This window comes from Salvia miltiorrhiza, chromosome 1, assembly GCF_028751815.1.
Source record: "Salvia miltiorrhiza cultivar Shanhuang (shh) chromosome 1, IMPLAD_Smil_shh, whole genome shotgun sequence".
Lineage (NCBI taxonomy): Eukaryota > Viridiplantae > Streptophyta > Magnoliopsida > Lamiales > Lamiaceae > Salvia > Salvia miltiorrhiza.
In genome coordinates this window covers 66,908,637-66,923,444 of record NC_080387.1, presented here as the reverse complement: position 1 = coordinate 66,923,444, position 14,808 = coordinate 66,908,637, and the positions used below count along the sequence as shown (strand labels likewise).

At 34.1% G+C, this 14,808-nt stretch overlaps 2 protein-coding genes across 4 annotated transcripts; both read right to left on the bottom strand.

Annotated features, from left to right (window-relative positions):
* Positions 1–4,119: 4,119 nt before the first annotated feature.
* LOC131005223 (protein trichome birefringence-like 13) lies at positions 4,120–7,613 on the bottom strand. 2 transcript variants are annotated; one of them, XM_057932063.1, is made up of 6 exons: positions 7,054–7,613; positions 6,508–6,685; positions 5,785–5,922; positions 5,066–5,186; positions 4,645–4,779; positions 4,120–4,462 (listed from the first exon to the last, which is right to left on the bottom strand). In XM_057932063.1, exons 1-6 carry the CDS (start codon positions 7,457–7,459, stop codon positions 4,199–4,201), a joined length of 1,242 nt encoding a protein of 413 aa, XP_057788046.1. In that variant the 5' UTR covers positions 7,460–7,613; the 3' UTR covers positions 4,120–4,198. The 2 variants fall into 2 exon arrangements, with proteins under 2 accessions (XP_057788046.1, XP_057788047.1); XM_057932064.1 differs by having other exon boundaries at positions 6,508–6,710; positions 7,054–7,414.
* A 1,170-nt stretch (positions 7,614–8,783) lies between these two features.
* Positions 8,784–13,609, bottom strand: LOC131005224 (probable pectin methylesterase CGR3). 2 transcript variants are annotated; one of them, XM_057932066.1, is made up of 7 exons: positions 13,380–13,609; positions 12,539–12,677; positions 12,237–12,276; positions 12,007–12,048; positions 10,925–11,299; positions 10,183–10,238; positions 8,784–9,175 (listed from the first exon to the last, which is right to left on the bottom strand). In XM_057932066.1, the coding sequence occupies exons 2-7, from the start codon at positions 12,656–12,658 to the stop codon at positions 9,023–9,025; spliced, it is 786 nt and encodes a 261-aa protein (XP_057788049.1). In that variant the 5' UTR covers positions 12,659–12,677; positions 13,380–13,609; the 3' UTR covers positions 8,784–9,022. The 2 variants fall into 2 exon arrangements, with proteins under 2 accessions (XP_057788049.1, XP_057788048.1); XM_057932065.1 differs by having other exon boundaries at positions 12,539–12,674; positions 13,380–13,607.
* Positions 13,610–14,808: the final 1,199 nt, after the last annotated feature.

Here is a 14,808-nt window from a genome sequence, read left to right as displayed (position 1 = left end):
TTCCACTGATTAAAACAAAAAAAAAAAAAAAAAAAAAAGAAGAAGAAGAAGAAGAAGAAGAAGAAGAAGAAGAAAAGAAGGTAGCGTACCAATTTCAGTATCAAAAATTCTAAAAGTAGAAAGAAAATTAAAGTGTGTTTGTGTATATAGTCTTCACAAAGGCCTAACTTTTTGAAATGAGTTTTTCCAAGAGAAAAAAATTCTGAATTTTCTAATCAAATAGCTAAAATAAGTGTGAGAGAAAGTAAACAAATGAAGGGGAAGAAATTAGTGTTAGATTTTTGGTACATAATAATAATAACTACAATTAAAATGTCCACATCCGACCTATTAAGATAGCTATAAGCGTGGGAATTTTGAAGTTTCTATGTGGAAAATTTTATATGGAAATAATCATCGAAATTTTAAAGACTAGACTACTCTAATCCATTTCATAAGGCAAAAATATGTTTTATCCATGAAACAAAAAATTAAAAATATTAGTTTTAATTTTTTTTTATTTAAATGTATCAATATACTTTTAATGATTTAAAAAAAAAAATTAAAAAAATAATGTCTTCTTCAAAAACTCGCTACCGTTACACACTTTTGCGAAAATAATGTGTATAACAATGTAAAATACGTCGCCTAAAAAAAACAATGTAAATTACATTGTCACACAATTTTTCGAAAATCATTTAATGGTCACAAAAATGTTTACAGTGTTACACACTTTTTTCGCAAAAAGTGTAGTTGTGAAAAAAATGTGCAAAATATAAAATACACTGCTACATACTTCTTGTGATTATTACATAATTTTATAAAATAGTCTAAATCGAAAAAAGTGTGTAACATTGTATTTGCATTGTCACACGATACAAAGGTATTTTGGTCACAATAACTACTATTTCCACAATTTTATTTATCTGAATAAAATTTTCTGTTACTAAATGATTTTAGCTTTGGAATAAGGGTTTGCGTTTACTTTTTTATGTAATTTTATTTAATTTGAACATCAACATATTTAAGGGGTAACACATAAAATGAAATGAATATTGTCCAGCCCAATTACAATCACACGAACAAGCTGCGCAGATGGCATGTAATTTTCTATCTCGAAATATAAATGTGGTGTGACTTCCTGTTAATTTATTCTATATACAGTCGTCTTTTTCTTTTTCTTTTTTTCTTTTCTCTTTTGAGAGTAGAAATACAATCATTTATTTCAAATCAAAACGAGCAATATCTAGAAGTTAAGTTGAAAAACTTGACGTCCCGATCTTTACATCATGAGAATCAATAGCTAAACGAGCTAACTCATGTGCCGCCTTATTAACTTGACGTCGCACATGACAAAAATAAAAAACAGTATGCTTCTGAGCATGTTAAAAAGCTTCTCAAAAATTGTCACTCAATGTTCTCGAACCCTTATATGTGTCTTTTTCTTAGATGAGAACGTTCACTCAAACATTTCATTTACTGGCGTAATTTGATTCAGTTACAAAAATTGAAAATCAAATTATATTTTGGTTGATTTCAATTATAATCAATGTGATTTCGGTTCTGATTTATATATAAATTGTATTTCCTCTATCCTAATCAATTTGGCCTATTTTTTTGACATGGTTATTTAGAATGATAAACTATAATGTCAAAATATAATAATCCATATCTGATATAGTATAAAGTGATTAACAAAGAGAAAATGGATCAAATTGAATGAAACAACTTTAAAACAATACAAGTTAAGTCAAATGAGAGGGATACAATATTAGTTTAGTATTAGTATCTCTACATTAGCCACCTCGAATCTACCACACATTTTCTCGATGAACTCCACCGTGAATTAATTTAATTAAATAGTTCATTCTTCTATAAAAAGTAGGGTAATATCATGAAAACCTCTGAACTATACCCACTTTATCAAAAATATCCTGAAACTTTCGAAATGGTCTCTAAACCCTCAAACTATCAGAGTTTTATCAAATATATCCTGCATCTATTTTTTGGTTACCAGAAACGTAATGTGGCTCACCGGATGCCACAATGTAATTTATATTCTATTTTTTTTAAATGACATTAAAAAAACGACTTCGTTTCGTACCATATTCTATCGTATTTATCTCTAATTCTAGGTTATTAGCGTGAATTTCAAACACGATAGGAGTGAATTTTAAATTTCAGAGTGGATTTTTTAAAATGATATGATATGAAACGACGTTGTTTTTGCCATTGCATTTTAAAAAAAATAGAATATACTCCCTCCGTCCCGCCCAAGATGCTACATATTCATTTTCGGGTCATCCCAACGAAGATGCTACATTTCTATATTTGGCAAAAATAAGAAATTTTAAACACTTAATTAACACTAATTAAGTATTTCTTTATTACATTTTCTCTCCTACTTTATCACTTTATTACCTTCTCTTTCTTACTTTATCATTTTCTCTCTCCTACTTTATCACTTTATTATTACACACTTAAAACATTAATCTACAACTCCTTAAATCCCGTGTCGAAAAGTAAATGTAGCGTCTTGGCCGGGACGGAGGGAGTAAATTATATTGTGGCATCCGGCGAGTCACACTACGTTTTTTGTGATCGAAAAATAGATGCGGGATGTATTTGATAAAAACCTGATATTTTGAGAGTTTAGAGAAAATTTTAAAAGTTTCAGGATATTTTTAATAAAGCAGGTATACTTCAAAGATTTTCATGATATTTACCCTAAAAAGTATGATATTTTTTTATATTTTAATTTGTTTATAATAAGTATGATATGTTCATTTTGATACACACGTCATTCAACATCATTCACGTGTAATATTTATCAAAATTTAACACTTAAAATACTCAAAATTCTTTGTAGGATGCCGTCCTACTAAAAATGACTTGTATTTCATTTTAGGTTGTCCCATTATAATTGACTTGTTTTCATAAAGGACAAAATTTAATCCATAAAAAGTGTAAATCCTATCACTTTTAATCACTTTATATATTCTCCTTATTTTACGTGTAATAAAGAAATTTGTCACGAAATAAGTACTCCAAATGATACCTCACATTTTATCCACTCAAGACACTTTAATACTACTGCTGAAATAGAAATTTTATTAAAAGTAAAAAGAGAATCTAAACCCATGAGAGCACAGACGCAGCTGAGGGTCAGGTCTCATTAAAACCTCTTTAAGATAAACCCCAGGGGAACCCTTAAAGAGAAAAAAGAGTATCCGTCTAAGAAGAAAACAAAGAATTGGCGGTGGGCGGAGTGAGCCTCCTCAAAAGCTCCAGCCGAACCATTGCCTCTGGGAGGCCCGGTCCACACAAACCAGGAAAAGACACTTTTAATACTACTATCTATCATCACTCGAATTTTTCAGAATTTCAATTTTGATCCATTTTGGTGGCTTCAATCAGCTTTCAACTGAACGGCCCATGCTCATTAGTATAAAATCAAATTATAAAAATAGAATTTTTCTCTTTCATCCTTTTCAGAACACTCAAACAAGGGACTTTCTTTCTAAACCAATACGACTTTCTTGTACGCTATCTATCAGATAATGTATTTTCTTCTTTCGAGAATTCAAATAATGAATTTATTAGTAACAATACTTTGAAATTGGTTTAACTTTCTCGCTACAGCATCAAATGAAAAATCATTTTCTGAAATTAAAAGTTCATGGCTGATTAGTTCTAAAATGATTGTCTAGTGACATAAGCTGAAAAGAAAAGAAAAAAAAAAAAAAGTTACCCAACGCTGTTCACAATGAAGCTATTATGATAAATATATTTCAAATAATAAAAGAATAAAGAAAAAGTAGAGGATTCTACCTCATAGCAAGTAATATAGTAATTTGTTTGTAGTTTGATTTGTAGATTATTTACTTTGAATTAGATTATCAATTGTAAGTGATAGTAATTCATACTTATAGAATCAATTAAGCAATATCTGTATATGCTATTTCTAGGTTGCATCGATACATTCTTTTATGACAATTTCATGCTATTTTTATGAATGTACAAGCACCTAATGCTAAAACTCGGTAAAATCTCTAACCTAAGTGAGAATAATACATGGATACAATCATACAAACACATGCAAAATTTTGTAAATCATGTAGGATGAAAGACACAGCAACGTTTGAACCAAATCTCATCAAAACCAACTAAAGAAACAATGTTTAATAAATAGGATAATATTAAATGACATTCCGGATTATCAGTGCCTACCTTTAATGCTGCTTAAGTGTGCTATGAACAAGTCATTCCAAGTATCGGTAAGTCCAGGTAAGCACCAATGCATGCAATCGTCGTGTCTTTTCCCACCAGCTGCGGACGGATGGGCATCAGCTCTGAACTCACTCATCCGGGTTATGTCCAATATTTGGAATTTTGATCCTCTAAGGGCCCTGTATAGATGCCCGTTTACAAGCCGTGTCTCTACATTTGTTCCGTTGTTCTCAATTGAGAAAAGTTGTTCGACCTGAAGATAATAAAATGTCAATTTCTTGTTTGGATTTGCCTGAGACAATGTAATATGTAACTCAAATCTTAGCTTGAGGCGCATCCCATGCTCTGTATTACAATTTACAAGCATACGTATAAACTCAATATGAAATGTCGAAACAGCACCTGACATACGAAACACCAGAAGGAAAAGCTTACTTCTCTTGGTGATAGAGGCTGTACGCGAGGACAAGAACCACCTTGGTCCCAATCACCTCCTTCAAAATGCCTTGGTGATTGTGTTCGAAAGAATAAAATAGCTTTTTTCCTTGCATTCTTTTCCACAAAAGATACCTATTTAAATACATTGTAGGCATGAATCTCAAAATAAAGAATGAACGACGCGTGACAACCTAAAGAAGGAAAATAATAATGAACTATTAAAAAAACATAACTTAAAAACATCATTATCTATTCATAAGAATAAAATCTTTGAGCAGCCAACAATTAGGTAGAAGAATGGAACAATTTGACCTTGAAAGAAACTGAATACATTTGTTCTAAAAACAGATTTAATATAGTTTGATTGGGTAACGGGTTCAAAGTCGTGCATCTGAAAAAGAGAAGCATAGAGTTATACCATGTGTCGCAACACCATAGCAAGCCCAGCATCAGGTGCAAGCAGAGGAGTCACAGGTACACCCTTCTCAAAGAACAGCATAGGTGATTTTACAGGATCAAACTTTGAAGGAGCCCACCACCTAAAGCATTCAGCAAAAAAACAAATTAAAATCTATAGATTATAATCTCATATGTGATGACAAGAAAACAAAAGGATGGTGTGAAGTTTTTATAAGGAAACTACAAACATGCAAAGGACAGAGAAAGATGATGCTATAGCATTCACAAGATACTTTATAAGTGCAGGGTTAAGACCCATCGCTTGCCTTAAAATATATTTATCAGTAACTCAGCAAAACATATAATGTGCTATTGATATCTATCAGTAAGAAGTGGAAAAATAACCTATTATCAATAGTGAAACGGGGAATATGGTGTGAGATGATTCTTTTAACTCCCACATGCATCCAAGAAAGCCAGACTTTCTATTTATCGCACAAAAAGACTGAGAAATGTAACTGTGTAAAGAATTTGAGGACTCAATTGAACTTTCAAATAGCAATGCATATATTCATTCTAATCACTACTTCACAAGGCAAGCAAGGGCTTCAGCTCAAGAGAGAAAGATATTCATGCAACATCAGTAGTAGTTCACAGTTTTAAGAACACAAAGCCTTTTAATACAACACTAACAATGGATCAATCTACTCGATAAAAACATATTAAAACCTGAATTACCAGTGTCCTGTATTGAAAATGAGTATGTCGTGGAAACGTGGAGCCGCAGCCCAAGTCCCATCTGGTATATCAACATCAATTCTATAGCCATCCTTATAACCAAGTGACTCCAGTATACCACTGGTACCACCTGACCACCTAGAAAGAATATAAAACTACAATGTCAAAAGGTACAAACATACTACTATATGGTGAAATTGCTATCTCCGTGTTATGATTATATTGTAAGCGTGCAGAAAAAATTAAAATAGCACAAACTCATGTACAGAATGTAAGAGGACGTAAGAGCAGAACTTATTTCATAGGTAAAATCATCACAGAAATCACAAGGACTTATTCCACAGGGCAAGTGGCAACTCTGAAATGGACCTATCTATATGCAAAGAGATTTTATCAGTCTGCACTTAAAAATACAAGGTAAAAAAGCACGGAGAAAGGATCTAGACATATGTTTATAGCTCCCAAAGCAACCCTGTGATAGGGTCCCTATCTGATACAACTTATTCAAGTGATAAACGAGTAACCTCCTAACACAATATCAAGATTCAAACTTTAGACACCTATAGATCTTTATCAACATAATTAGCTCCAAACACAGCATGTTCTTCTCAAGCACAGCATCAACAGTGTGTGAGTGTGTGTTCTCCTGGGGAGATAAGGAGCGCAAAGCAACACAACTACATCACCGGGGGTTCATGACTCAAGTTATTGTACTTAGCTTACCTACCATAACGAGCCAGAAGATTCGTTCGATGGTATGCAATAGTTAGGTTGTACTTAAGGAAAGTAAAACCGCGATCAGCTCCTGCAGGACGCCACTTTTTCACCTCAGCAGAAACTTTTCTCAGAGCACAAAAAAGAGAGACAAACATGTTCCTATTCAAGGAGTCCCCAACAAATCCTGCACTGTTAAAGATCCATAAGGCCTACAAGCAGCACTAACATTAACACGAGACACAATTAGTAAGAAGAAGAAACATATATGCTGCTATGGAGTTAAAAGTTTAAAGTGGACACATATTTAAGTTAACTACTAGTGCTCCATATAAAATAACTTCATTTAAAGTACCAAAGTATTACAACCAAAAAAAAAAAAACTTTTTCTCTACTCTATGCGAATTCTCATGAAAGACCTCTAATTTAGAGTACTCAGCTTCATAACAAGTCAATGATATTCCAAATTCCTTAACAAACTAAGAATACATATAACACGGCCAATTTACTTAATGCAGAGGCGCGAGTGAGTGATAAATATAGAGGTGCACTCACCAATGCTGGTGTCTCGAAATTGCTGGAGGAATTGTGGGGGATCAAACGGCGGTAGATCGCAGCCGTGGGGTTTCCACCGCCACCTGAGAATCTCGACGGCGTTCGATTTGTTACTTCCAATGCAATTCCATCCTTTAAATATCTCCTTGCACGTGTGGTCATACCGCGGGGGAGATCTGACTGATGGATCATAGATCCAGCGGCCGTCCGAGTAGTTGCAGTTACCACTGCTCTTCGCAGGCAGCACCGGGTAGAATAACGAGGGCGGCGGCGCATCCTTCCGGAAGAAAGAGAAGCAGAAGTAGAGAGAGACGGCGCAGAGGAGGGAGATAAGTGCGCGGGGTGCGAGTGAAGAATTGGAAGAAACGAGTTTCTTGGAGGCGGGATGCGGTGCTCTAGTGGCCATGGCTTATGCTCTCTAGCGCGAGCGCTACCCCGGGCGCACATTAGCACGCCTCGGGCCCTCCTCTTCTGTGAATCACCGACACCACTTTTCCCATTCAGAATATCTTAGTTTCCCTTTGGATTTTTTTAACCCCAATTAAAGATTTATTTTAATGTGTTAATATCTCTAAATAACCAATCTATTTATTATATGAAAACACATTTTGTGGCAAAATGGTAATTAAATAATCATGTTAATGGTATTTATAAAATTCAACAAATTCTAATCTCATATATTTTGTCTCTCCTCTCTCATCTCTCCTCTTTCATCACACGATTTCTTTCAATTTTTCATACATACTTTCTCTCTCTCTCTCATATTCTCTTTTTCATATTTTTGTGATTTTTTTTTAAAAAAATATTCATTATATATATCTTAAATTAAAGATAAATGCAAGATCTTTAACTTGGTTTGTCGCCTCACACGGACAATAACTTGGTTTGTGATAAGGAGGGCTCGAATGTGGAGGGAACTTTGGATTTGGAGGCTCAGGATAGCTCGAGTGTGAGAAGCAAGCTTTTTGGCGATAAGGTGGATGTTTTGGATAACGCGGTGAATGTTGTCTCGATGGATTCTCGGGGGGGCTTGGAGAGGAAGATTGCGGTTGATACTCCGGGTCGGGCTTCTCCGCAGACTATGAAAAGCAGGGGTGAGGAATCGTCCATTCCTACTCCGGAGAATACTGCTAGTCGTCTTAGTAGGTTAGTCAGGGGATGCAAATGCTAGTTTACTTAATAAAAAGTCAGTTTTATTAATTAATTAAGTTTTAACTAAATAAAGGGTTGATGATTTTAAATTCACATAGTTAACATCGATTTTGATTTTGCACAACTCTCAAATACATAGACTTTACATTAATTATAATTTTCTCATTAATTTCAATTTCCAACTCTAGTATTAGAAAATCTTTCAAAATGTATTTGATCCAACTGATAACAAATATAGAATTGAACAAATCAATTTACATTGGGTTCTCTTTAATTGTAAGTTTATCATGAAAAAATAAGGGATATAAACAAAATTTTAAGAAGGAATGAGTAAGGATCAAGTATGAAATGAGGGGGAAAAAAAAGAAAAAATTTAAAGGATAAAATTTTGGTTATCTCTTATTTTCTCATAATAAATTTACAACAATCAAAGATAACGCGAACAATAAACTTTACCTAAAAGAAAATATTAAACCACGTTCGAACTATGATTAGGTATAACGCTCTATACTCTGTTTAAATGTCCAGAAGAATATATGTTGTGTCTATAAGCAAATTGAAATAAGCAAGCAAAAGAATTCGAGAACACTAATTAAATTCTTTCTTAAGTGAACAAGAGAAAGTACATTTGAGTTCCAAGTCCACCTAGAGAAGAGGGTACAATTTTGTATGGTAATGGTATTAATAGAGAGAAACAAAATTTTAAATTCAACAATAGATGAATGTCTGGTGTACGTATACTAGAAAATAACACACATTCTGGCAAGGATAACTTAACAGTGTAAGATCTAAGAAGCAGGCATGGTAGATGGTTCCATCAGTGCAATGGTTTAAGGTGGAAAACTTGGCAGGCAGGCTTGTAAGATTGCTTAGCCATTGCCTGTTCGAATTTCTTGTTTGCAGCTTCATTCTCTTCTAAGCTGGTTTGGATGAAAAACCTAATCCACCATGATGAGCTCCGGAATTTGGCCTGCAAAACAAACACCCATTTGCTAATTCAACCATTCATTTATTTTTCTACAAAAACCAAACACAGAAGACAACATGGAGATTTGAAATCCTCAATTGACAGACCTTTTGCACTTAAAAGGGACTATATAAGCTAATGATATATTTCACCAGAGTCAGAAATAAAAGTTTAATGATTAAACCGTTACCCTTGCATCTAGGAGACCAGCTTAGAGTACACTTGAAACAGTTCTTTCCATTAAAATTAAGGATAATTACAACTACTCACCAAATTTGTCTTTCTTTTCACTTTGCTACATAACTTAGATTTTTTTTTTGCCAGGGGGTCCTAACTTTACAATTTTTCATGACACCACCTAAACCCCGTCAGAGTAACTGGAAACTGAACTTCCAATCTAAACATATTTGCTTAGCAAAAGAATAAGCCGACATATTTATACCCTATTTATGCACAAAATTTGGCCCCTGATATAAGCCAATCAGCCAGATCAGACTCCAACAGGCTCCACATGGGGTTTTTTAAAAATAGCAAAGTTTGATAGTAAACAGCAAAGAAAGAAACTTCAGGTAGTAAACAAAATAAAATCGCAAACTTTAGGTAAGTAATTGCAATAGATCCTTAATATTTAATTAATGAAGTGACATATTTACTATGTGTTATTCCAATTTTGGGGGCTGAACTAATAACAGATTAAGTGCTCGTATATTGAGAATTTTGGGAGTTTGCTCAAGTCTCTGCCCCCACTAAATTAAGTTGTGCATGAAGTTAGTGAAATAGAGTGGTATCAGACCAATAGACTATCCATCAAAACATTCATTATCAACCAGGAACGGTATCCATCACAAAACTACAAAAAAACATGGTAAAGATTTATAACTTGTGATCCGCCATCATCATTCTAAAAGCATCATATGATGTCGTGTGTGGGTGACAGAGAGTGAGAGTAAAAGTCGAACGCAAAATTTCCAAGTAAAGAGTTACGTGTACAAGAGACAAGATATACTTACAGGGCGTCCGAACTTGGACAGCTCTGCCACTTTAGCTCTTTGATGACCTGGATAACCTACATTCACATAAAATTGGTAAACTTGATGGTGAAGTAACATGGGCACAGCAGGCACTCACGCCATGTTATTATACTAAAAGAGCCTAAACTTGCAGACAAAATCACATGGTAGCTGAGGAATGGCCATGTTGTAACAGCTGGAAATTACAAGAATGGTTAGGAATCAGTTTCCTGTCTTAATTTGTTAAAAGAGCTCTGACAAGTTTCCATGGATAGAGAGAGTGACGGAATTTGTTAATCACAAGCTTAGATGGGTACAACTCTCATGATTCTATTCAATAATAGAAGAGAGATCATATCGAATACTTATGATGTTTTAGCGTGCACAAAACATAGACTTCACATTTTTCAAGAGTAATCTAGCTGCACTATGAATGTTCTATCACTGGGAAGCAGGAAGCAGACTGAAGGGAGCAGTAAGCACACACATCTGATGCTAGACACCCAATAGGCATAGACAATTTGGTACAAGACACAGTTCCTGATACTAGATGCAAGACTATGCCAATCAGAGCACTGGTAAAACTGCTCTAACATGTCCAACTGACTAAATGCTGAAGACTTGGCCAATTAAAGCACCTCAAGTAACATCTTCCATACGGTTAAGGTGGAAAAAATGAATATATGAACACACAGACAAGACTCATCAAAGGAAAGTGGAACCAAGATTTTTGAGGAATTACCAGATAATATAACTAATCCATCAGATGCCACCCGCGCTAAATCCGGAACAGTCTTATTAAGATATTTTGGTGACAAGTAATCGAATGCATCTGACACAATGACAAGAGAAAATGACTTGGGCTTGTATGGAAGGGGAAACTTAATATCAGCCACACGTACAACGCCCTTGCTCACAAGACTCTTGCAGTTGGCATCAGCATCATCTAATTCATAGGGCTCTACACCCCAAGCTTCAGTATCATCTTCTTTTAATATTTGAGAGACTACTGAGCAGGTTTCAGGACCTACATGCAGCACCTTCCGCATGCTGTCACCATACGCTTTCTTAAGGATAGGTATCAATCTTTGAAGTTCTAGAGTACAGGAAACCCCACCTGCGCATGGCAGGAACAAACAAACCCAACAGCAATTATCGTATCAGAGGTAATTTTTCTGAATGTGAACCAAGCAAAAGAACTCTGACAAAGACTAAGTAGTGTGCCAAGAATTATCTGAGCAGTTACAAAGTAATGGTAAGTTTATAAAAGAAGAATTCAGATCCACATCAATAACATTACTTAGTAGATTAAATGCAGAACTTGCATGAGATAGTACAGAGCCCTTCAGATAAAACTGCCCTACGTGTACATGTATTTTACCAATCAAAGTATCTATTCTAAATTTTCAATATTTTGTGAAAATGAAGCATACTATCTATCTCCATAATTACCAATACCGGGCACGAAGAAAAAAAAAAGTGCAGCTAAAATTGTTGCAATACAAGAGTTGGAATATTCTTATGTATTGCTTAATCCTGATTCTACATTTCTATTGGAAAAAGAAACCATGAAATTAATTTAATTGAAGTACTCGTGATGTACCAACGATGAATGAAAACTTTTTGTAAGAGAGAGAAAAAGAGATGGTGTTTTTATGACGATGTCTTCATTTGGTAACTCAGGATATGATATAATCCTTAAGCACTGACAACAACATCACATAAAACTTGCTTTTATAGCAAAGAAAGGAAAAGAGAAAGAAAGAAGAAAGAAAGTAACTTCTTAGAACCAAAAGGTGTGTGCTTTAAGTTATTGGCAGTTACCCTCGAGTCGATTCAAAGCAGCAATATCACTACTCCTGCCACCTGTCAGGGAGTAATTTATAAGTCAAATAACACCAAGAAACAACTTTGTAGCAAATTCTTCAAGGATTATCAAAAGCAACGGCAAACAATCTTAAATGTTAAACGCTTGCCCTGGCAATGACATGATTCATATCTGATCAATTATCAAGAGGATGTGTATGTCAAGTCCAAACAGATCAATAACTAACCTGAACCATGATACATATACCCAACAATGAGCAGTGCTCCCTGACAAAACACAGAAAAGCAAGCCATCAATTTTCTCGGAGTCAAATCAAAAGTTACAGTTACAGAGACAGCAATCAATGCCAGACAGCTCATTATGAGAAGTAGAACAGTAAGAAAAGGTGTCGTCGTTGTTAAGCAGTATGCAGGCAATGAGGGTGCATACATCTTTAGGTGCACGTGCACTGCTCCCCTGAATAGAGCGTGCAACCCAATAAACATGCATGAGAGTAATGCAAAAGTTAAAAAGAGCCACAGTTTTTACCACCACAACGAGTCCTATAGATAATAGAGGAGATTGACGAGACTTGTGATGCAATGCACCCATAAAGGGAACCCCGCTGTCTGTAAAGCGACGGGAAGTATTGGGTCTCCTCGACGTCATTTGAAGATGTAATAACCTGCTAGATATTGGATTAAAAGCACTAGAAAATAAGTCCAACTCTTTGATACCAGAAATACTGAGGCAAATAAGTACGATTATGCTCCAGACATGAGCCGATCTACATAAAGATTCACAAATTAACCACCAAATCAGCATGCATACAGACAAGCAAGAAAACCAACGAGAAACGATCAGCTTCATTTCAATTTAAGTTCAATTAGAAAACATATATTTCTAGAGTTTATCTATGAAAACTCAGCTGATGCTAGCACACAGAAGCTCAGAGTTGCAGATTGCAGTTGTTCATTAAATATATCAATCAGAAAAGCTATAAAAAAAGGTAAATCATACTTCTTCATCTACTGATCAACTAACACAAATTGCATCAACCAATACGATCAAGGAACCAGCCTTCTTATAAGCACGTCGATTTTCCACAAGACAAGTAAATTCAAACTACAACAAAGGATCGGCTAGTTCAAGTCCATCAAATGGCGGGTAAATCCGCATTGATGCAGGAAACCCCAAATCTGTTAGCTAAACGCACTGCTCTACAGCTCAATTTCACACAATTAACAACCAACAAACAACAAAAACGAATCTATAATCCAGCAGACATAAAATGCAGAATCTCTTGAACAAATATACAATTTAACTAAAAATATACGAGGAGCTGATCAATGTGAGCAGAAAAAAATACATAATTAAGCGAAGAAGTTACCTGAAATAGAAAATCTAAAGAGGGGAGCGCAAGAACTGGATTTGGGATCTAGATCTGCTCGGATTCGCTTTGTGCTCCGAGTGAGAAAGCGCTCTTAGTAGACAGTAGCATTTATCTATTTACTTATTTTTCTTTTCTTTTTTTGCTCTTAATAAATGACAAGATGGAGACGTACATAATTACCGACAATTACTATGATTTGGATTGATTTAGGTTGGAAATTCGGAGTCCACATATTTTTAAGTTCATAAACACAATATTTATATAATTGGACTTTTAAATGTACCTATTGCAATACCAATTTTTAATTGTGTTTTATTTTAAATGAAACATTAATCAAATTTCAATAAATTAGATGCAACTTGTCGGATAAAATTAAACGACTCATCTTATTTAAAATAACGGACATGTTACATTAAGTTACATGAAAATTAATTGATATTTTAATTAAATTGTGAAAATCAATTTTATGATCGCTGAATGTCGCGCGCCCTTCTCTAAAAATGGGCCATTTGGTGGTATTTTAGACTATTGATCTGTCGGCGATGGGTTAATTCTATTAACGAGTATTTAAGCCTATATACCACTTTAGAAGCCGGTGCTCAAAGTGACTTAGGGAGTTTTTTTAAATACAATATATATATATATATATATAGGAAGAAGTTCAATAAAAAAATAAATGTTTGCAAAGAAATAAGAAACAATCTCAATCATTGATCATGATCTATTGAGTAGTCAATAATTAAAATTAAATTTCGCATCCAGATTTTTAATAAACGTATCAGTAATTGTGTTGAACGTATCTAGATTTTGAACCCCATAAACCCCAAACGTTCAATAAAATTATTGATATGTTCAACCGCAATACTAACATGTTCAATGTTTCTTCTTATCTTGTATAAGCTCAGTTTCTTGTAGAACCCAACCATATATATATATAGAGTGAGAGAGAGAGGTTAAACATAGAATGATAAATATGTGGAGAATAGAGAATTGATCTTGAGCATTAAAAATTACAAATCTAACAACCTAGTTTTATTCTTGATTTGTTTTCTTAATATGCCGAAAAGGACAATAAAGTAAATTGTTAAATATTTAAAATCGTTAAAAACACATTGAAGATCATATATATCTTCTTATTTTCGGCAAGATACCGCTAAATCATATCTTTTCCTATATTTATTATTAATCTCATTCATTTTGTCATTTAGCCGATATCTTCAAGATTTGTTTTTATATGGAAAGATTTATTTGTATTTCCCTCCAGAGAGCCCTAGTTGTTTATCTCTTTCGTTTAAACACAATATTGAACTCTAACGATATCGACACCATTTATAATCTGCACAATAAATTTTATTTAGATGTTAGTAATTTTATTACGCCTGTTCGAAATGCTTAATGTTAAATATTTTATGTTAGTCAAAAATAT